General features: G+C 40.9%; 1 protein-coding gene across 4 annotated transcripts in view; it reads right to left on the minus strand.

Annotated features, from left to right (window-relative positions):
- Positions 1-23572, minus strand: part of NCAM2 (neural cell adhesion molecule 2) — a 525500-nt gene that overhangs the window by 82518 nt on the left and 419410 nt on the right. For all 4 annotated transcript variants that reach the window (XM_060234386.1, XM_060234385.1, XM_060234388.1 and 1 more), the window contains exons 13-14: positions 6485-6604; positions 4611-4732 (exon numbers count right to left, since the gene is read on the minus strand). In XM_060234386.1, coding sequence (XP_060090369.1) covers positions 4611-4732; positions 6485-6604 — 242 coding nt within the window. The remainder of the gene's footprint in view (positions 1-4610; positions 4733-6484; positions 6605-23572) is intronic.

The raw sequence follows: 23572 nt of genomic DNA on the forward strand, positions 1-23572 counted from the left end.
TGGCACCCCAGAACCTTTGTCTGTAAATCCAAGTACCAGTGCCACCTAGGAATATGTGTCAGTAACTCCAAGTACCAGTAGATCCACAGACAGAGAAGCATTAGTTTCCCCCATCAAATGTACAGAAGTGAGTGTTTGCTCTTCTACTTATTTCATTGTCAAGAATGATGTAGGTTTATGGACCACATTGAGCAATGAGGAAATTTCATACTGGATAGACAAAGGCCCTTTGGAATGTCAACACTGGGATGGACCTTTCACAACTTCGAAAAGAACCTATAAAAACCAAACTCGTTCTTGCTCAAGAAGTTTATTCTTCTCCACTAAAATAAATGGAAAAACATACCCTCGGGAATGGTTAGTATATTCGCCAACAAAAGGAAAAGTCTACTGTTTTGTATGCAAACTTTTCTCAAAATTTTCTAAGAATGTTTCTTCAACTACAGCTCTAGCTTCTTCAGGATTTGATAACTGGTCTCATCTTTAAATTATTAAGACCCATGAAAATTCAAGAAGTCATATGGACTCTATGTTGATGTACTTAACAAGAAAACGTGGTCAGACGCTTACAACAAAGCATGATGAGCAAATCAAAGCAGAACAGGAATATTGGAGGCATGTACTTCAACAAGTGATGGCAGTGATTTGTCTGTTGGCAGAATGTGAATTGGCTTTTAGAGGAGATGATGAAACCATCGGCTCTCCAAAAAATGGAAACTTTCTCGGTTTGCTGGAACTGCTTGCCAAATTTGATCCCTTCTTATGTGCTCACATAAACCAGTATGGAAATAAAGGATCTGGCCATCCATCATACCTATCCAAGACAATATGTGAAGAAGTTACTCAGCTAATGGCTTAAAAAGTTCTTGAAGAAATAGTGAAAGATATTTATTTATTTATTTAATGGACTTATATCCCGCCCTTCTCACCAAAGTGTCTCAGGGCGGCTTACAACATAATGATTCATATAATTCAATTTAAAACGTTTACAAATACAATTAAAACCATAATTAATAAAACAAGATAAAATAAAACCAGCGGTCTATAAGAGCATTTTTGTTCCATCCAGAGATGTTCTCATTATCAGTTAGGTGTTATAGACCTGCCGGAAGAGGGCTGTCTTACAGGCCCTGCGGAACTGCCCTAGGTCCCGCACCTCCTCCGGCAGCTGGTTCCACCAATAAGGTGCCGCTGTTGAGAAGGCCCGATCCCTGGTGGATTTTAGACGGGCCTCCTTTGGCCCGGGGACTACCAGCAGATTTTGTGAACCGGAGCGTAGTATCAAAGAATATCAAAGAAGCAGGGTATTTTAGTGTCTCAGTCGATTCAACACCTGATGTTTCCCATGTTGATCAACTCACTGTAATTGTTAGATATATTTCTCCCCTTGATGGAATACCAGTTGAACGATTTTTGGCATTTATTGAACTGAAGAATCACATGGGTCAAGGAATGGCTGAACTGATACTGAACTTCTTTGAAGAACTTGAAATTGATTTCAGTAAATGCAGGGGTCAATCATATGACAATGCAGCTAACATGGCTGGAAAGTATAATGGCGTTCAACAGAAAATTCTAGAAAGGAATACATTTGCAAAATTTATTTCCTGTGCGGGACATTCTCTAAATCTGGTTGAAGAGCTGCGGTTGACTCTTGCCTGGATGCTGTGAATTTCTTTGCCGTGGTAAATGAACTTCATTGCCTCTACAAGATGGTGGGCAGTGCTGAAAAACTTGCCACCAGAGTCAAAAGTTTTGCAACATTTATCTGACACAAGATGGGAGGCCCATTCCAGAGCTACGACAGCCATCAGTGAAAGTTATGCACACATTGTTGAAGCACTCAGTCACATCCATGATGATGACACTGAAAAGGGTGATACTAGACGACAAGCTCAAATCTCTTGCAGAAAATGGAAGAATTTGAATTTGTGTTCATGCTTCATCTATGGACAGGTTTGCTTCAGCAGTTTCACAAAGTAAGTAATGCCCTTCAAAGTGCACAGATTTCATTGACCACATGTGCAAACCTATACAGTTCACTTCTGCAATTTGTTTACAGCACATGGGAAAATTTTGATGAAATTGAGGAGCAACCAAAAACTACTCTACCTGATGTAGAGTACAAAACTCTTCAAAGAAGGCGTAGAGTGCGAAAACGACAACACACTGATGGCAGTGCAACTGAAGCCTTGGATGAAATTTCTCCAAGAGAAAAGTTTAGGATACATTCATTTATCCCTGTAATTAATGCTCTTCACTCAAATTTGGAGAGAAGAGCTACTGTGTACAGGAGTGTTGCTGACAATTTTTCGTTTTTAACTGATCTGCAAGCAACAAGGGAACAAATTCTCCATGCTGTCAAGTGACTAGAACAAGAATATCCAAAGGATGTTGATCTCAATCTTGTTGATGAACTCTTGACTTTCCACTTGTATGTCAAACAGGCTTATGCACAAAAAGAAAGTTTCAGCCACCAAGACATGTACCAGATAATAAAACAAGAAAAAATCCAGGCTGATTTTCCAAATGTGAAAACAATTTTCAGATTGTTCCTGTGTTTGATGGTAATATATAGTACATTTTCCAGGCTGAAAAGAATCAAAAGTGACCTTCATTCAACAATGTCTGGTCTGAGTATTCTCTGTATAGAGAATAATAAACTGCGACTTATTGATTTTGATGAAATCATTGATGAGTTTGCAGTCAGGAGAGCTCAAAGGAAGATGTTTTGACATTAAATTACCTACCATAAATGTGTAAATAGCCATAAAAGGGTAATACGAAAACATGGCAATTTGATTATCTGACTATTTTGTGTAAACAATAAACCTCTTTATCAATCATCACTGTATGATTTAAGATGGTTATTTTCAATCTTCAAAGGTTAAAATGTCACATAATGTTTAGATTTAATTACATGATGTTGACTATGACTGTCCTGTCCTCTTTTCATCAATTTTGACTATTTCATCATGTGACCTGTGTAAGGCAGTGCTGGGCGGGTTGGGGCTTTGGTTAATATATAACAGCTTTCAAGTTTGTTGTAATGTACGTATCTGACCTATAGCCCATACAGTCTAGACCTGAATTTAGCCATAAAACTCCCCAAAAACATTCCATGAGGCTGAGCCCTGATAATTCAAAAATGTGCCTAAAACTTGTTGAAAATAATGATTGATCAGGTAACATGTAATATTTTAACTACTCCTAAATTTTCTGAGCATGTATGCTGGACTGCCTGTGTAGGTATGCCAGGCCTACCTCCTTCAGGGCCCAAGTATGAAGCCTCATAACTTAACTAGCACAGGGCCTCATTTGTCCTAAATCTGGTATTGGATAAAATGGGCTAAGAATATAGGCCATAATATTACTATGGATGAATGGGAGACGTTATGGAAATCAAACAGCAAACTATCTAAATGAATAGCTTTTAAAGAAAACTTGTATAAGATGTTTTATAGGTGGTATGTAACTTCTTAAAAGTTATTTAAGATGTATGTTAATATGTCCAATAAGTGTTGGAAATGTAGAACTCACATTGGAACCTTTTACCACATGTGGTGGACTTGTAAGGTGAATGACTATTGGAAGATGGTACACGAACTATTACAGAAAACGTTGAAAATACAGATCCAATTTAAACCAGAACTATTTTTATTAAACATGTTTCCTAGTGAATATACAGGAGACAAGACGAGACAAGGCGCATATTAATACAGCAGCAAAAATATTGCTAGCACAAAAATGGAAGCTTTAGGGACTACCAACAAAGCAAGAACTGATTGGGAAAATACTAGAAACAGTTGAGATGGACTATTTATCTTCTCTACTTGCTGGTAAACCTAAGGATGAAGCAAGAAAATACAGGGAACCATTATATGTTTGGTTAGATACTAAGTTAACTTTGTGTTAGCTGATGTGAATTTACATTACCTATTAGTATAAATATATTAAGAATAGATAGTCAAGTAAGAACTTACAATTATTTTTGATATTTGGCTAAGTGACTTATAATACTTCATGCTTGTGATATTACAGCAACATGCAGATTGTATCATGTGACTATTGAATCATGCATTATCTCTTTACTATTCCCACTTAACCTTTCCCCTTTCTTCTATGGAAACCTAATAAAAAACTTTAAAATGGAGAATATATTCAGATTTTTTTTTTGGTGGTGAGTTCTGTTTCCATTTGTAACATCATTTTTTTCTATATATGGAAGCTTCAGCTTGTCTCTTGGTTGCCCTGTTGTACTGCTTTTGTGATCATCACAGGGACCAGCCAATTTACTATTAGGAATGATTGTGCTGGAGGGGCGGCTATCATAGTCTGTTGTGGAGAAAATGAGCTTTATGGTATGTTAAAGCAGAATAAAGGGAATTTATCCCAAGGTATAGCATAGCAAGTGAAAACATATGATGCATCAGTCTTGCTGTTAGCTATGGTCAATGACTGTCCAGCAGATTACCTGGGAATGTTGTCTTCAATTCCATGATGGAAAAAAATGTAATATAAATAAACAAGATTTCATGGACTTTTCTAGTAATTCTTTTTCTAAATTCAAAAAAGCCATGACCCAGGTCTTCTTTTTATAGAATACTTACACTTCTGTATTTTACAATATATTCCAAAATAGGAGCTCCTCCATCATCTTGTTTGGTTATGATAAGTTTATAGCTCTTCCCAATGCCCACTTGTCCATGAATGGTTGGGGGGCTGGGTTCACCTAAAATGCAAGAGGAGAGACAAAAATCATTTATTTTATTTTATTTTATTTTATTTACAGTCTGCCTTTCTTGTTGAGCCATATGTCAATGCCATGATTTATTAGAGTTATGAGTACAGATAGGAGTTCAAATTAAACTAATTGATCAACATTACAAATGTCTTAGGCTGGGTTCAGACCAGCGGCTTGGACCGGTAGAGGAGAAAGTGCCCTGGGGGTGGTCAGACTGCATGCGACCCATTGCTGGGACAGGGACGGGCTACGCATGTTCTGGAGGACTGGTCAGACTGCTCAAGTGCTTGAATGGTGCTTCCCAGCCATTCAGATGGCCAGGAAAGGTGGCAGGGAAGTGCCATGGGGATTTGCTAGCACATAGGAAGTGGTAGCTTTTTCAGACGCTTCAACAATACAGGAGGACAGAATGAGTACGGGAGCGTGATGGTCTCCAGATGTTCACGTCTGAATGTTCTTTTTACATCTGTCAGGGGGGCTGTCCCTGTGTCACCTCAAACTGCCTGTCTAGACCCAGCCTTAATTAGGCCAAATGTCCCTACTTAGAAATAAGTATCACTATAAATATTATTAGAAATATATTATGGAAATAATATACTTTCTTTACAATTGCTCTTAGTTTTGGAAAATTGTTCATATATTCAAATAAGCTATACCTGTTCATATATGGTACATGAAGGTACATTTGTCAGTTACAATGAAAAATGATACATCTGGAGAACTGTTACCATGATACTGTTAATGCCCAGAGATATTTTTGACTGTTTTTTTCTTTGAATGCCCTACAACAAATTTAAATTCCCTCAGTTGTTAAAACAGTTTAGTATGCAGCATGAGAGATCATTCTCAGGAAGAATAAGCAAAATGCCACGGTCATGCAGAACTATCTGTGCAGTTTTTTTGTTCTCTGCCAATGTGCTTGCCCATGTTTTACCTGTGCAATCACATTAAGATTTTTCCCATTCTAAAACAATTGAATTAAATAGTTTATAGTAGACTAGAATAACTCTATATAGAAGAAGAGATTGGGCTTATACCCCACCCTTCACTTGGAGTCTCAGAGTGGCTTTCCTTTCCCCTCCCCACAACAGACACCCTGTGAGGAAGGTGGGGCTGAAAGAGCTTGCCTGAGAACTGCTCTTGAGTGGAAGAGCTCTCAGAGGTTATGACTGAACCAAGGTCACTCTAGCAGCTTCATTTGGAAGAGTGGCGAATCGAACCTGATTCTCTCAGATTACAGTCTATGCACTTAACCACTACACCAAACTGGTATAGGATTGTACTGCAAATCTATCATCTTGTTGATACAGAAAATCTAAGCTGAATACATTTTTACTACTATGGGCAGGACTTGTTTTGTTGAGTACTCACTGGTATTGAGTACTGGCATTTTTGGGGGGGAGCTCTTGCAAGTTCTGAGGGGTGAACTGGTGGAAACAAGTGCAACTTTATATATAAGTACCAGCATTATTTTAAACAAAAAAGCACTGAATATGTGTAAAGGAATGTGGACTTCTAATACAGGAACTAACAGTGACATACATTCATTGTATGGAAAGCTACCAAACATCTAATCAGCGCCTAGGGTGATTGTCAGGCCTTGGTAGGCATCACTATACATACCTGAAGGACTGTAGCAACTCCAGCAAAGAAGCACCAAATGTACAAGTGATTTGCTCTTCTTTCTAAAATAATTTAGAATGATTTTTTTCCCATTTAAAAAGAAATGATGCTACTTACGAACTGGTAAAGTCTGAAACATCTCAGTTTTGCTATATTCTCCTTGCCCTTTTCCATTTATGGCAGCAACTTTGATTTCATATGTTGTATTTGGTTCTAGGTTGTTGAGAACAACCATCGCTAAAAAGGGGGAAAAAATTAATTGATAAATGTATACATATACAACTGGGGTAGTGGTGCTTTGCAAGAACTTGCAGGAGGCATCTCATTTTCCTTATGTCACTGCATCATCTTTCTTTTTCCGAAAAGCCCCCTCCCTGTTTCCTTCTCTCTTTTGCAACCACCAGCCAATCTACCAATATCTGCCACCTTGTCTTCACCTTTCCTTGCTTCCATTCCCTAGTTGCATGGTACCAGCTGAGTTGGGCCTATTTGCACTTGGAGGAACTTCCTAGACTTGTGGGGGGCACCTCACTTTCTCTTGCATCCCCTCTCCACACCATTTCCTCTTTTCCGCATCCCAGCAACTCCCATATGCTCCTTCCCCTGCTTCCTTCTCTCCTTCACACCCATTGACCAATCTACTTTTTATTGGCCACACTTGGGACTCAATGTAACTTCCATCATTCTCTGCTCCTCCATTTATCTTCACAACAACCGTGACATAGGGTAGGCTAAGAATGTATAACTGCCCAAGGTCACCCATTAAGGAGTATCCATAGCAGAATGTGGATTCAAATTCCCAGTCTGAAACTCTAATGACTACATGCACCGGCTTTCATAGGGTGCTGCTGTTGAAAAATAGCAAGCAGCCAGGCCTGAGTTAGCATTGCAAGTTGAGTAGTATTAAATGACCCAGTGGTTGCTGCTACTTGTGGCACCAATAAGTATTCCTGCAAAGTCAAAACAACCTTGTAATGGACCCTGCCCTCTCTCTTTGCTTTTTATTAAGAGTCTGGAACCTTGGCCACACTGTTGTAACTGCAACTGCCACCAAAGGCATCTGTTTGATAAAACTGCAGCTGTTTCTTATATTGTTTGGGATTTTTTAAACCACCATGTATTCATTTTACATTTCAGATTTTTCTGTAAACCTGGACTTTTTTAGATTTGTTAAAGGATCTGTCTTGTTTACCACTCCAATCTCTGGATTCAAATATTTTCAGATGCAGCCTCTCTTCACTACTAGAATAAAGAACTAGGAGCCTGCTGTCCAGGAAGAGAAAGAAAGGAGGGGAAAGTGGAGCTGGAAGTAATCAGCAGACAGCAGTAAATTTTCATGTGTTTGCCCAGCAGCTGAGCCTAAGGACTGGGGCTTGAGGTAAGTTGTTTGGCTGGGCTATTCTTCAGGAAAGGAAGAGGATTCCCTGGCAATAGGAAAAGCCAAAACTGAGCATGAGTGAACTTAACTTGTTCTTGAGTAATCTTGCTGTGCTCAGCAAAGGCTTAATCCCCCCCCTTAAACTGACAACAAAATAGTGCGCTTCCCCCAATTCCTTTGCAGATTTTGGTTGGAAAATAGTAACAAGGGCATGGGGAAGGCTGTTTAATAGTTAGGTTCACTCCTTGGCATCTCCAGTTAAGGGTGTTTGATAGAGATATCTTGATATCATTATTGTCAATCAAAATACAGTTAGTATTATTTAGTGCACAGTTTTGCTGCAGTCAAATCAGTGTTCTTCCAATTGTACCCAGTTGCTCTGGAAGAAACCCAACTGGTTCACCAGTTATACTGTTTTGCACAATATTCTGTGGATGCTAGGAGGAATGGACTGCTGCTCCCATCATGTAGGGCTGCCAGCCTCCAGGTTGATCCTGGAGATCTCCTGGAATTACAGTTGATTTTCAAGATTACAGAGATCAGTTCCTCTGGAGAAAACAGTGGGTTTAGAGCAGGGGTCCTCAACCTACGGCCCGCGGGCCAGATGCGGCCCGCTGAGGACGTTTATGCGGCCCGCCGGGTTATGGCAAAATCAGACCGGAAGTGACGTTCAACCTAAACTTGCGTTAGCAACACACACTTCCGGCACTGGGCTGAGGTGGCGGAGACAGAGTGTGAGGTGATACCAAGGTGAGGTGAGTTTCCAGGCCAGGGTGTGTGGTGTGGGGAAGGGAGAGAGATGCAGAAGATGGAGAACTGACGGCCCGCGGCCTTGTACAGTAACGGCAGTCCGGCCCTCCAACAGTCTGAGGGACAGTGAACTGGCCCCCTATTTAAAAAGGTTGAGGACCCCTGGTTTAGAGGGTGGACTCTAGCATTAGACCTCACTGAAATTCCTCAGGAATTTCCCAGTTGAAAGTTGGTAACGTTGCCCCCATGTCTCTGCAGAGGCTATTGATGTTTGCTTTCTTCTGTCCATAACAGAGGATGGGTAAATTCACAGTTAATCTGTCAGGTGTGGGTTTCGACAACAGCCCTGGAAGGTAGGCAATCCTCATCTTTCAGATGGGGTGGTGGTATAGAAAGACAATTAGCCTTAAAATGTAATTAGGTACCCTGTGGCACCTTAAATTTTTATAGACATTTTATGTAAGAGGTGTACAAAGACAAAAAAAAAGAAGCAACAGGGCCAAGAAGCCATGAAGTGTGGGAAGTACAGGATTGGCTGTTGTTTTATAATGTTGTAGTTCTATATTAAATCAAATGTAACTGAAATGTTATGTTGTATCTTATATTCTAATAGCAATGTGGGTGGGTGGGAATGTATGTGTGCAAGGTGGTGGGGGGAGAAGCATGGGGGAATGAAAAGGCTGTAGCACATGAGAGGAGAAAAGGCAAATCACTGCTGGCTTGAGGTATCTCCTGGCAAAGGGGTGGCCAGACTTGCTTAATGTAAGAGCCACATAGAATAAACGTCAGATGCTTGAGAGCTTCAAGACATAAATGTAAGATGTTTGAGAGCTCCAAGACAGGTAAGGAAGGCAAAGAGATGGGGGAAGGAAATGTAGAAAGCAAGCAACTTTAAATGCATTCTCTAAGCTGCTAGCTGGCTTAGCATGAGAAGTGATTTAAAGAGACAAATGCCTTCTCTAAACTGACCCACAGGGTGGTGGGGGCTTCAAGAGCCCCACAATATGGGTGGAAGAGCCACATGTGGCTCCTGAGCTGCAGTTTGGCCACCCATGTCCTGGCAGATAACTGTTAACAACAAGGAAGCTATTGGCATGAGGGAGGGATTGTTCCTGGGTTTGAATCTTAACCTCTATTTCTGCTATAGTTCTTTCTTTAAAAATACAAATTAATGATGCATATGAATGAAGTATAATTGCATTAACAATCTGAGATATTTATTTTGGGAAATGTTAACAAATATAATAAAGTGATAGGTTCATAGCTATTAGCTATAGTTCATAGCTATTAAGTCTCAGGTGCAGGTTGCCAAACCACAAGACATAGGAAATTTCTGTCTGTGTTCAAATAGAAGGTGCATAGGTGTGATTTATCTGTCTGGGTCAACCTTTGAAGTGCTTTTTGAGGAAGTAGCTGGTATGGTGCAGTTAGGCATGCCAGTCTCCAGATGGGACCTGGAGATCTGGAATTACAGCTCATCTCTAGAATACAAAAGTCAATTCCACTGGAGAAAATTGATGTTTTGGAGGGTGAACAATATGATGTTGTACCCCACTGAGGTCCCTGTCTTCCCCAGGCTCCACCTCCAAGTCTTCAAGAATTTTCCAGCCTGGAGCTTTATGCCTCTATCCATGACTTCAGAGAAAATTTGAGTTTGGGGCATTACCCTGAAAGTGACATCACAGGAAAGGATACGTTTCTGGTGAAGTGCTGGAAGTGACATCATTGGAAGGGGTGGAGTTTGGGAAGTGACATCAGTTGACTGTTGACCTGGAAGTGACATCACAGGATTGTACCTGGCTCTGCCCCCAAAGTCTCCTGACTCCTTAAAGGACTCATGGAAGGCATATCATCCCCCCCATCCCTCACTATTTCCCCTTTCCCTTTCCTGAAAGACCCCACAGGCTCTCCCCATTTTCTGCTTCCTTCTCTCCTTTCCACACAACAGCCAACATACATTTTTCTGTGCCTTTGTCTTCAGCTTCCCCCCACCCCCCCAACAGCCTCTATTTGGAAAACTATGGCCCAGTTGTGTGATGCTGGCCATTGGACCAGGCCAACTGTCATGGTAGGGAACCCTCAAAAATTAGTGAAGGGGACCTTACTTTTCCCTGCATCCCTCTTCCCACACTTTTTCTCTATTCCTCCTCCTGGCAACCCCTGTATTCTCTCTCCTTTTGCTGTCTCATTCTCTCCTTCTCAATCTATTGACCAGCCTACCTTTTATCTCTATCCATCTTCAGCTATAATTATTTATTTACTACATTCATACCCCACCTTTCTCTGTAGTGGGGACCAATGTAACTTACATTATTCTTCTCTCCCTCTTTTTATTCTCACAACAACCTTGTTGCATGTGACTAACCTAAAATCACTCAGAACAAAGTTTGAGTCCAGTGGCACCTTTAAGACCAACAAAGTTTAATTTTGTGTATAAGCTTTCATTTGCATGCACACTTTGTCAGTCCATAGGAACAAATACAAGAAGAAATAACAGCAAGAAAAATATTAATATAATGTGGATATTTTGAATATGTTATTATGAGGTCTGTCAAACCCTTTATAACTTTAGATCAAATATCTATAGAAATATAATAAAATTAACTAACTGAATTTTTCATATTGCAATTGCAAATGCAGTATAAAAACACAAGTTGCCGCACATAGTCTTCTCATAGTCCCTGGTCCTAAGGATGCCCGGCTGGCTTCAATGAGGGCCAGGGCCTTTTTGGTCCAGGTCCCTATCCGATGGAATGAGCTCCTGCTGGAGATTCAGGCCCTGTGGGACTTATCAAGGTTTTGAAGGCCTGTAAGATGGAGCTCTTCCACCAGGCTTTTAATTAACCCAGCGGGTGTCCTCTGGAAGTCATCACTTCCCCTAGCATTTCACCATTATGGTGTTATGTTATGCTGTTAGCCATCAGCCACTTGCTGTTTACCATCTATGTTTGTAAGATTGTTTACTGTGCTGCTCCTGTTTTGTAATGTCCGTTTTTATGATATTTTTAACTCTTGTTATTTTATTGCTGTAAGCTGTCTTGAGCCCACTTGTGGGATAGAGCGGGATATAACTCTAAAAATTAAATTAAATTAAAATTAAATTAAGATTGTCTGCCCTATGCCCTGTGCCACTGGTCCCTATTGTCATTCAGTGGCAGCCAGATTTGTTGGGGGGGGGGGGGGGGGATGAAGATGAGGTGCAACACTGTGACATTACTTCTGGACGAGTGCCTAAAAAGAAGTGATATAATGGCAGCATGCAACACCCAAGGAAATCACCTAGGGAATGACTAGTGTGTGATATGATACCATGACATCTCTTCCAGGTACTTACTCTGAAATGATGTCACCATTATGCTATTTCCCCCAGTCTCCTCACCCAAAATACTATGCCCCACAATCACTCCCAACTGGCAACCCTAGCTCCAGTCCCATGTGCAGTATTTCCAGGGCCTTTTTTTTCTGGAAAAATAGAACTCAGAACTCTCAAAAGGAAAATGAAGAAGAAACAAGATTCTTTGAAACAATATTATTTTTGTGCGCTATGGACAATATTATTTTTGTGCGCTATTTTAAAACAGTTTCCAAACTTTAGACATGCCACCAACTTCTGAGTTCTTTTTCAGATCTTGCTTTTGGTGCCTAATGTTGAATGATGACTTTGAAGCAACCGTGCTTTAACATACTTTGTTGGATCAATGAGTGTTAAGGGAGTACAACAATTTTTTGGTAACTGGATAAAAGCCCACATGGAAAGAAGTCCACATGGGGAAAAACCATGTAAAGCACTATAGATAATTTATAATTGTGGATAACCATTCACCTTCATTTATGAGAATGAAAAGGTTTTTATGTTGTTATTTTAGGTTAAAATGTGTCATAGTCACATGCAACAATTTGCATTGTGATTTTATCAAGAATAATTATATAATAATATAGCTATGTTATTAGTATATTTGATGGACTGCAGATGGACCTGGCTTGCCACAAACTAACACTGGCTAATGCACAGGAAGGTTGTCTAGAAGTGAAAAAGAGGAAGTATGAAGCACTACATGAGATGGTTGCCATGTCTGTGCAGCAATATGAGCATGGTCAGTGTGTGGGAGTAGGCAGTTGCCTGTGTCAGACACTGGAAAGTTATCATGATAAAATAATGCTGGATCTGAAATGTAATGAACTGCTTAGCTTAACTGACTCCATTTTCTAACATATGTCACTAACCCCAAGTAGAAACCTTGCATATCAAAGCAGAAGTAAAGTTGCTACTAACACTGGTGTGAATTCCTGTTTATGGTACTAACAAAGGCAACCTCCCTTTGAAGATAAAATGCCTCAGGGAAGGCCAGTTGAGCCGTCCCTGTGAGAATGAGAACCGCAACAAGATAAGAGACAACAACTGTGTGAAATGTATCACACTATTGTGGGAATGTAGATTTGTTTAGAAACCTTTGGGAATGTAGATTTGTTTAGAAACCTTTGATGTACAACTCGTTAAAATATCTATGCTCCTAGGGAAAAGTATCAGTTCCAATCTTTTGCTACGCTCAGAAACTATGAACTATCAAATAAAGGCTTAACATTGTAACAAATGGAGTTGGCTTAATTGTCTGACAGCCTGGGGCGCTGCCTCACCTAGGTGATAGTCTGCCCTTTCCCAAGGATGGGCTCAGGGCGGATAACAACATTCTAAAAACTGTAAAATGGCAATTAAAACCAGACAGATCAGAACAGATTATAAATTACAAAATTATAAAATGGTGGCTCAGTTGGGCACATATTATATGAACCAGGATAGTGAATAAAATGAATTTATGCCATAGCACAGATGGATCGCCACATAGGGCCAGCCGATGGAGTGGGACGCCCGCTGCCTCAACCATAGGCCTGGAGGAATAGCTGCATCTTTTGTAGTGGTCACTGGGGGTACCACAATGTATTTGTTATAATACAAGTAAAGGGAAATTAAGCTAGTAGGAAATTGACTTATTTTAATATTATCTTATGGTTATGTTATCTTATGTTATTAATTTTTATAATTATAAAATATTAATTATTTGAAAAATTTTAAGCAATATATTTGTCCAAAAGCTGTGAATACTAGACAGTACTTTACAGTTTACTTTATACCAACATTAAAAAGGTTGACGAATTGTAAATCAATAATGTATTCGATTTTATTTAAAATATTTTGACATAGAGTTTAATTTCAGTTATTGTTCTTCCTTCTTAATAAAGTTCATTGATAACAAAATGACCACTTTTATTTCCTGTATTTTCCCTTCCAAACCTTTACGCTCAAGAGCATTAATGCCGTCTTTATACAGGCCAATTTTGTATAGTAATATACTAATAACAGCAAAATTATTATTTAATTATACTTGATAAAATCACAACACAAATTGTTGCATGTTAATATGACATATTTTAATCCTAAAATAACAAATAAAATATAGGTAATATCTGTTCATTCTCATAAAAGGAGATGAATAGTTATCCACAATTATAATTATCTATGATACTTTAAAAGCCAGTTTGGTGTAGTGGTTAAGTGCATGGACTGTTATCTGGGAGAACCGGGTTTGATTCCCCACTCCTCCACTTGCAGCTGCTGCAATAGCCTTGGGTTATTGCAGCTCCACCTACCTCATATGGGGTCTGTTGTGAGGGAGGAAGGTAAAGGAGTAAGCTGCTCTGATACTCTGAGATTCAGAGTAGAGGGTGGGATAAAAATCCAATATCATCTTCTTTAAATGATATTTTTCCATGTGGGCTTTTTTCTATATGATTATTTCCGTGCGGGCATTTTTCCTGTCAGCATTTATGACTGTGGGGTTTTTCTGTGAGCTTTTTTCCTGTGGGCTTTTTCATGGAACCCAATTTTTTATAAACAATAAAGATGTTATGGTTTTAACTGACAAAGAGGCCATTTCAGGAGTGACAATAAGGTTCATCTGGGAAAATTCTCTTTCACACTCACTGAAGGAAATAGCTACTGTATTGAATATGAACCAAATCTGAGATAGTTCCTTGGACATTTCTTCTCTGAATGTTCGATGTTATCTGAAGGCTCAAATAGCTTCACTTTCACTGAGCTGAAATCTTCTTCTTAATTACATATTTTTTTCCTCATAAAAAATGTTGTCCCTTGAGTTTGCTGGCCAATTCTTAGAATCCGGAATTCTTCCATACATTGACAGTTCTGTGTCTTCTTTTGAAAGCAGTTTTTTCTTAAGAGAAATTTTACGCTGATTATAGAATGCAACTGGAGAGATTGGTGGGTCATCAATTCTATTTTTCCCCCTACGCAATGAGACACCCTTAAATTGCAGATTTTCTGTTGCCTCAAGTGCTTTCTTATAATAAGGACCTGGAACAGTGCTTCTCTTCCCACAAACGTCAACAAGCCATTTAGTCTTGCTATGGGCTTTGCATAGATTGATATTTCTCTCTTGCAAATCTAAAATCAGTTTTGACAGTCCTTGCAAAAGCATCACAAATTAATCCAAGAACCAAGATAAATTCAACTGATGTAATATTTTGTGTTTCTCCTTTCTGTATCAACCAGCTGCTGATTTACCTTTTTCAAAATGATGCACTAGGGCTTCATAATCCTGCCAAACAGCCAAAACAGTTCTGTAGCTAGATGCAACCCATCTTGTAGATAGAATCCTTGCCATTTTTAAAATCTTCATCTCCAGCATAACTGTACATTACTTGAGCTGCCTTTAATTTTTTGGAGATGAATGATACATAACTTACAGCGAATCTGGCAGCGAATCTGGCTTCAAAAAGTTTTGAAACTCCTCCATAGGATGCTAGCATCACTGCAGCACTATCACATGTCAATGAAAATAAATTTTCCTTAAGAATTCTTCAGTGAATCCTAGTGACTATATGATACACCAAACTTTTGGATATTCCATTTTGTATATGACTTCAAGCTCTATCAAACCAATTAAGAGATTTACAGGTTCTTACATATCTATTTCCTCAATGTAGGTGAGAACATACACTTTCAGTACAGATTTCTGACACAGTAGTAGATCTGTTGAGTATCAGTGAGATTTTGCTCTTTGAATCAATAATCTTTCTGATTAATGTATTTCTCATTTCACTGCCAATGCGATCTATAATATTTATGCAGGCAGAAGCGGAATCCAAAATTCTCCCCATATAAATACCATTTAATTATTGTAATTCAAATTCAGCTTGAAAATTATTAAAAGACTGTTTCTTTTTACCAAGTTTATATGCAATACAGAATAATTTATTGGTAATTAGTGTTTTCTTTCAAGCTTTTCTTTTTTTCCTTCTTCAATTATTTTAAGTGTAGCTTTATGACCTGTACTTTCTCTATGGTCAAAAATCCTTAGCCTCAGGTGTGTTAATTGCTGTTTCCTATTTTCACCATAAGGTTTTATCTCACTATTTATTCATTCCTTAAAAGGCCAGGTTCTTCTCTGTGACTAAGCATCCATCATTTTTGCCCAATGAGCAATGTAACTTGACATCATGAAAAATAAACATTTTTTTTTTTTTTTACAAATTCATTCTTCCGCTCTGCAGTACAACTGGGCCAGAGCTTTAATTAACTTCAAGGACCGAAGTAGAACTCCCTGAGTCGCTTGTTGCATTCTGAGGTTTCAAACCTGAATTACTGAAAGTAGAAATTTGAGCTAGATTGATTGATGAATCCCTTGATGTTGATGAACAAGCTTCAATTGCTTTATGTTTCACTGTAGCCTCAGTAAAAAATAGCCTGAAACCCTTTTCATGGTTCTCAGTCATCACATGGTCAACATACACATACACGAGACAGCTTCTCCCTGAATGTGCAGTGCTTCCTCATCTAAGAAGCTTGCTGCCACCACTGCAGAACAGCTCTTACCTATTACCATTGCAGAGTGGCTCCTGCTAAGAGGTAGCAGCAGAGGTCATGGAAATCCAGAAGCCAGAAGGTAAAAACAGCAGCGGTTGGTTGTCCTAGTGGAGCTGCTCTGCCAGACAGAGCCAGCAAGAAGTAGCCCAGGCTCCACCCCACTGCTCTGGGCATAGGAGGGGAAGCCAGCCAAGGAGTGCACAAAGAGTACCCTGCCAAGGCCACACAGACTTCAGTGCAGGAGAGGAGCTTGCTGAGGGCATGGCTAAGTAGCTTTGGCTCGGGCCCACCAGAGCTGCAATTCAAGCCGTACTTGCCGTGGAGTCAGCATGTGAAGCGGAAGTGGGGCCATGTGCTGCCAGGGGAGAAAAGCCTCCATCAGGTAGGCTGCAGTTGCTTTTCTCTCTCCCACCTGAACCCATCTCAGGCTTGCAGCCCGTGCCTCATCCTTAGCAAGAGCAACGAGTCCCCTGCATTGCCTGGTGGCTTCCCCATTCACACCTCATGAACATTTAAATTTTTTTTTAGAATTCTGTTTCCACAAAGAGGTTCTGGGACTTTCCCCTCAAGTATTTCTAATGTACTGATCAGGAGGAGAAGTTCCTGAAGACTAACAGGGGTATAACATGATGTTTCATAAATATTTTCTATTATACACTTGAACATTCTGTATTGAGTAATTAAGAAAAATAAAATGCTGTTTTTGTCTGAATGGATGGACAATTTCAGTGAATAGCATACGGCTTTGTACTACTGTTGGCAAACAGTGATAGCAGTTAGATTTTATTACTTTTTTTCTTTAAGTGTACTATATTAATTTATAACCATAAATTAACCAAAATAACAACATTGTTAAGTGACCCCACAAGTGACTTCAAGTGACACAAAGCAATTCTCTCTCGACTTGACTTCGCGAACGAAGATTTAAGAAAGGTGCAGTAGTCCACTTCTGCTGCAGGGTCGCTGGTGGCTGACAAGACCAATGCCGGACAGGCAGGTCCGGCCACAGTGGCTGCAGGGAAAAGTCTGATTTGGGGTTGGTGCTGTAGCAGTGCGATTCTTCCTCAATCTCCTTTTGTCCTCAAGACCAGCTATGCGTGCGTTCTCAAAGGAAGAGACTGCCTGGTGGATGGTGTGCCTCCATGCTTTGCGATCTGAGGCTAGGTCAGACCACTGGTGATGGTTAATGCAACAGGTACTAAGGGATTTCTTCAAGGAGTCCTTGTACCTCTTATTTGGTGCCCCTCTATTTCGATGGCCGGTGGAAAGTTCGCCATACACGGCAATCTTGGGAAGGCAGTGGTTTTCCATCCTGGAGATATGCCCTGCCCAGCGCAGCTGTGTCTTCAACAGCAATGCCTTGATGCTTGTAACCTCCGCCTGCTTGAGGACTTCAGTGTTGGTCACAAAGCCACTCCAGTGGATGTTGAGGATGGTGCGGAGGCAGCGCTGATGAAAGCGCTCAAGGAGTCACAGGTGATGACGGTATAAAACCCACGTTTTGGAGCCGTAGATGAGGGTTGTCATCACAACCGCTTTGTAAACATTGATCTTTGTGCCTTTTTTCAGATGCTTGTTGCTCCACACTCTTTTATGCAGTCGGCCGAATGCACGGTTTGCCTTTGCCAGTCTATTGTCAATCTCCTTGTCGATCTTGGCATCTGAGGAGATGATGCACCCCAGGTAGCTGAACTGCTGGACTGTCTTCAAAACTGATTCACCTACAGTGATGCAAGGAGGGTGATAATCTTCCTGGGGTGCAGGCTGGTGGAGAACTTCTGTCTTCTTCAGACTAACTTCTAGGCCGAATAGCTTGGCAGCCTCTGCAAAGCAGGACGTCATATCCTGCAGAGCTGATACCGAGTGGGAGACAAGTGCAACATCATCAGCAAACAGTAGCTCTCGGATAGGTTTTTCCATTGTCTTAGAGTGGGCCTTGAGTCACCTCAGGTTGAACAGGCTGCCATCAGTGCGATAGCGGACGGAGACACCATCGTCATCATCTAGATCTACTGCGGCTCTTTGAAGCATCATGCTAAAGAAGATCATAAAGAGAGTTGGCGCGAGAACACAGCCTTGCTTTACACCTGTGCCTATTGGGAAGGGCTCCGAGAGATCGTTGCAGTGTCTGACTTGGCCTCGCTGGTCTTCATGTAGCTGGATGACCATACTGAGGAACCTTGGGGGACATCCTAAACGTTCCAAGATTTGCCACAGGCCGTTCCTGCTAACGGTATCAAAAGCTTTGGTAAGGTCGACAAAAGTCACATATAGAACCTTGTTCTGTTCCCTGCATTTCTCTTGGAGCTGTCTGAGAACAAATACCATGTTGGTGGTGTTCCTGTTAGCTCTGAAGCCACACTGGCTCTCTGGGAGGAGTTCTTCTGCAATGGTGGGCACCAGTCTGTTCAGGAGTATTCTAGCAAGGATTTTGCCTGCGATGGAGAGCAGGGTTATCCCCTGGTAGTTGGAGCAGTCTGACTTTTCTCCTTTGTTCTTATGTAGAGTAATGATGATTGCATCGCAAAAGTCCTGTGGCAGTTTGCCTTGTTCCCAGCAGGTGACAAGTACTTTGTGAAGTGTGCTATGTAGTACTGTGCCCCCATGCTTCCAGATCTCTGGTGGGATTCCATCAACTCCCACTGCCTTGCCACTTTTCAGTTGCTTGATGGCTTTAACAGTCTCTTCTAGGGTGGGGATCTCATCCAACTCTGTTTTCACTGGTTGAAGTGGGGTGAGGTGGATTGCTGAATCTTGAACTACGCGATTGGCACTGAAGAGAACCTGAAAATACTCCGACCACCGGTTCAGTATGGATGCCTTGTCTGTGAGGAGCACTTGGCCGTTTGCACTACGCAAGGGACTCTGAGCCTGATATGGACCATATACTGCCTTCAGGGCTTCGTAGAACCCTCTTAAATCACCAGTGTCTGCACACATCTGGGTTCTCTCTGCAAGCTTGGTCCACCACTCGTTCTGAATGTCTCAAAGCTTGTGCTGGAGGTTGCTACATACAGCGCAAAAGGTTGCTTTTTTCCCAGGACAGGAGGGCTGAGCAAGATGTGCTTGGTAGGCAGATCTCTTTTTCACCAGTAATTCTTGGATCTCTTGATTGTTCTCGTCGAACCAGTCCTTGTGGAGAACCCGAGGACTTCAGAGGTCAACAGGATGGTAGTTTTTAGGTGTTCCCAGAGTGCTTCTGGAGAAGGATCTGTGAGGCAACTGGAGTCCTCAATTCTTGTCTGGAGTTTTGCCTGGAAGGCAGCTTTAACTTCGGCTGACTGAAGGCTGCCAACCTGAAACTTCCTCCAGGGGATACCGCCTCTCCTGGGTGTAGAATTAAAGTGAAGATGGAAATTGCAGCATACAAGACGATGATCCATATGATATTCTGCACTGGGCATTACTCAGGTGTGTAAAACATCTCGAAGGTCTCTCTGGCGCACCAGAATGTAGTCAATAAGGTGCCAATGTTTGGACCGTGGGTGCATCCACATTGTCTTCAAACTGTTCTTCTGCTGGAAGATAGTGTTGGTAATGGTGAGCTGATGCTCTGTGCAGAATTCTAGCAGGAGGTGCCCGTTATCATTGCAGTTGCCAATGCCATGTTTGCCAAGTACTCCTTTCCAGGCTTCCGAGTCTTTACCTACTCTGGCACTGAAGTCGCCAAGGATGATCACCTTGTCCTCTGTAGGGGTCTTCCATACGAGGTTACGTAGATCAGCATAGAACTTGTTCTTTTCTGCAGGATCTGCTTGAAGGGTTGGGGCATACACACTGAAGAGTGTTGCATGCTGCTTGTTTTGAAGTGGGAGATGCATAGACATAATGTGATCTGAGTGATCTGTTGGCAGGTTTTCGAGTTTAGAGGCAATGGAGTTCCTGACCATGAAGCCAACACCAGAAAGGCGGCTCTCAGCCTTTGACTTGCCCGACCAGTAGAGGGTATAGCCAGCACCGTGTTCTTGAAGACTACCTTCCTCAGGGAAACGGATCTCACTGAGAGCTGCTATGTCGATATTCAACCTGAGAAGTTCGTGGGCAACTAGAGCAGAGCGTCGTTCAGGGCAACCACTGTCTACTGTGTCAAGCATGGTTCTGATGTTCCAATACGCAAGCTTTAGTCTTTGCACACTTTGTGAGGCAGGTGCATGCCTTTTCTTTGTTGTTATTTTCCGACCGCAAGTAAGGATGCCTGTTGACTGCGGCTAGCCAACTTGGGGGGGGGGGGGGAGACAAGCTTTGTTTAGGCCACCTTTTCTAGGCCCCTCTTTATACTGAGCAAACAGTGCTGTCCCTAAATAAGGCTGCTTGGTCGTTCAGGGTGCTGCCGAAAAATGCTTTCGTCTCCGGGTCAGCATCAGGCGACCAATACCCTGAACTGCCTACATGCAGGATCGGGACTGCCGCTTCCAGTGGCATCTTCCACCTGCAGTTTTGCCTCTTGCCCATCACTGCAGGACTTGGTATGTTGTGGGTTGTGGATGTGGATACCCTTCAGGCCTGCGCAGAGGAATTTTTAGGTGAAGTGCAGTGTGCGCAGTACTGGCTCCATCCTTTCACCATGGGGTCATCTGCCATGGCCCAGTAAGCCGGGACGCCGGCAGCGAATCCTCCAGGTGGTAGATGTTACATTAATGAGCTCTGTCACCCCGGGCTTGATGTTAGAGTTTCCTTCTCTTGGCTGGTGAGGTTGGTGAGCCCAACCTGCCCATCCGGTTATACCGCCGGACATTCGGTCGCACCATGACTTGACAAACTCTGTGAAAAACGGGGTGGGGGACCAGCGAGAAGGTGTTGTAACGGATGCAGTAATGTAGGAGAGGCCATTGCAGTGACCATCTGCCAGGCATAGCCAGACAGTGACCACGCAGCATTCACTACACCGGGAAAGGAGAGGCGATGTATTGTGCATGCACTTTCCCTGGGGGGGCAGGACACCCAGAGGGAGCTCACCCCCCCACACAAAGCAATTACTTTGATAATACTTGATACTTGCAATTTGATATTTTTTCAGTACTATAAAGGTAAGAAAAAAATGCTACTGTGATTAAACACTGAATTCTTCTTTACTGTGAATCAATTTTGAAGTTCTTACACCATTCAGAGATGAGGCAGAATATATGCGAGTTTTTTCTCTTTCTTACAATCAGCAAAAAAATTTGAAAACTTGTTTAAGTAGCTTTAAATAGAAAACATGTTTTAAAAACTTTAAAATACAGTCCAAAATTGATTATAAGTAAATGCACAACTCCTTTTTTGAGATCATGATCATGGAGCAAAGGTCAGCCGATAGTCTATGGTGAACTCATCTACAAAACACTGTAATCCCACAGTGTTCCTTCTTTTGTATGGGCCAAGCATGCTTCTTCTGAGTGGGAGAGGACTCCTCCTGACTCCTCAACTCTCATTCCCAACTTCTATTAATTTTAACATCCAAATGAACTAACATTTAAAGGTAAAAAATAAGGTTTTAGAAAAGGAGACTAGGGAAAGTATCTAGAGAGGAAGGAAGGTAGTAGAGATGGAGAAGAGGTAAGGTAGTAGAGATGGAGAAGAGGTCATGTGTTGCCCACTAATTATGTCAAGTTTTATGATATAACCACATTATCCTGCATCAGACGTCCAATGCTTGGCTTCTTTGGAATAGCAGTTTTCATCCATAGTTGTATGACCTGATTTTATTGTTCTTTATGGTAACTGCACTTTTAAAAATGTAGTAAACTAGTGTGTGGCTTTAAATAACATATGCTATTACTTTTCTTATTTTACTCTGCAATATTAACGATTTTGTAAAAAAAGGTATTGTAATTATCTTGTGAAGAAACAAACCAAAAAGGATTAGGCATTGTAGTTATAATTAAAAGCATGCTATATAAATAGATGTGCAACCAGCATAAAGTTTAAATTGTACATCTGTTCTTAGAAAGTTAGCCTCTGGGAATAGAAAATGAGATTATTCATTACAGTAAATCAGTGAATGCTGGTGCCACATAACCATTAGAACTCTCATTATTAATTTCTTCATTTTAATAGTTCTTTTAGGAATGTAGATTTCATTGCTGATACTATTATCACAGATTCCATTTAATATTCTTGTATAGCAATAAATCAGCTCAGGATTTATCACCCTAATTATGATGCAATATAAGAACATAATCTAAAATAATTCAGGTACAGATTAAACTGATAATGATAAATAACATCTTGCTCTTCTAGATCCTTTCAGTATAAACATCTAATCCCCGTCAGGGGAGGGTGGGATATAAGTGTAATAAAATTAAATTAAATAATAAAAAAATAAAGCAACCTCTAACTATTTAGAACTGAAGTGATTGCGAAGGGATAACTGTGTTAGTCTGTGACACCTTAAAGATAATTAAAGTAAAATCAGATGACCTTAGAAGAAAGTTATGTACCTTTGTAGGGAAATACCCTAGTTCCTTGGAACTAAATCTCTACTGGCATGGTGAAAGTCCAAAAATGGGACACCAGGAAGTAGGGCTGCCAAACTCCTGCCGGGGACAAGGGATTCCTCGCCCAGGAGGGCCCAACCTGCTGGCAGGAAGCAGGCCACCGGGGGATCCCCATCCCCGAAGACCCCCATCGGTGGGGACGTCGTGTGGGGATGCTGTAGGACTCATGCTAAAAACTATGGTACCATAGAGTTTAACTGCAAATCCTAGAGTGTTTCTGGTGTGATGCTCTAGGATTTGCAGTAAAACTCTATGGTACCATAGAGTTTTTAGCATGAGTCCATACATACTTTATTATTACACTCAATGACCAGTACAGTCCAAACAAATAGGACAAGTCATATTAAGAAATCCATTAAAAATTTAAAATGTAACATCTTAGCTTCAGTATTAAAATCTAAACAAATTATATATAGTAATATAATAAAATATATATATATACAAAATCCTAAATTGTCTACCTAAAAAAACGGACCTTGCTCAAATGATCACCTGTAGTATTTGATGTTTGTAAACCTGTGCACAGTATCTTGCAACCTGGCATATTGTCACATGATTGTTATCTGAAAGCAAGTATTCCAACATAGTTTTGTTTGATCTACCTGGGAATCTTTCTATAAGGGGATTAATGATTTCTGCTCTTATTCTCCTATAATATGGACAATTGGAAAATATATATTCTAATGAGTCAATTTCTTGTAATGGGCATGAACAGAGTC

This window comes from Heteronotia binoei, chromosome 3 (assembly GCF_032191835.1).
Source record: "Heteronotia binoei isolate CCM8104 ecotype False Entrance Well chromosome 3, APGP_CSIRO_Hbin_v1, whole genome shotgun sequence".
NCBI lineage: Eukaryota > Metazoa > Chordata > Lepidosauria > Squamata > Gekkonidae > Heteronotia > Heteronotia binoei.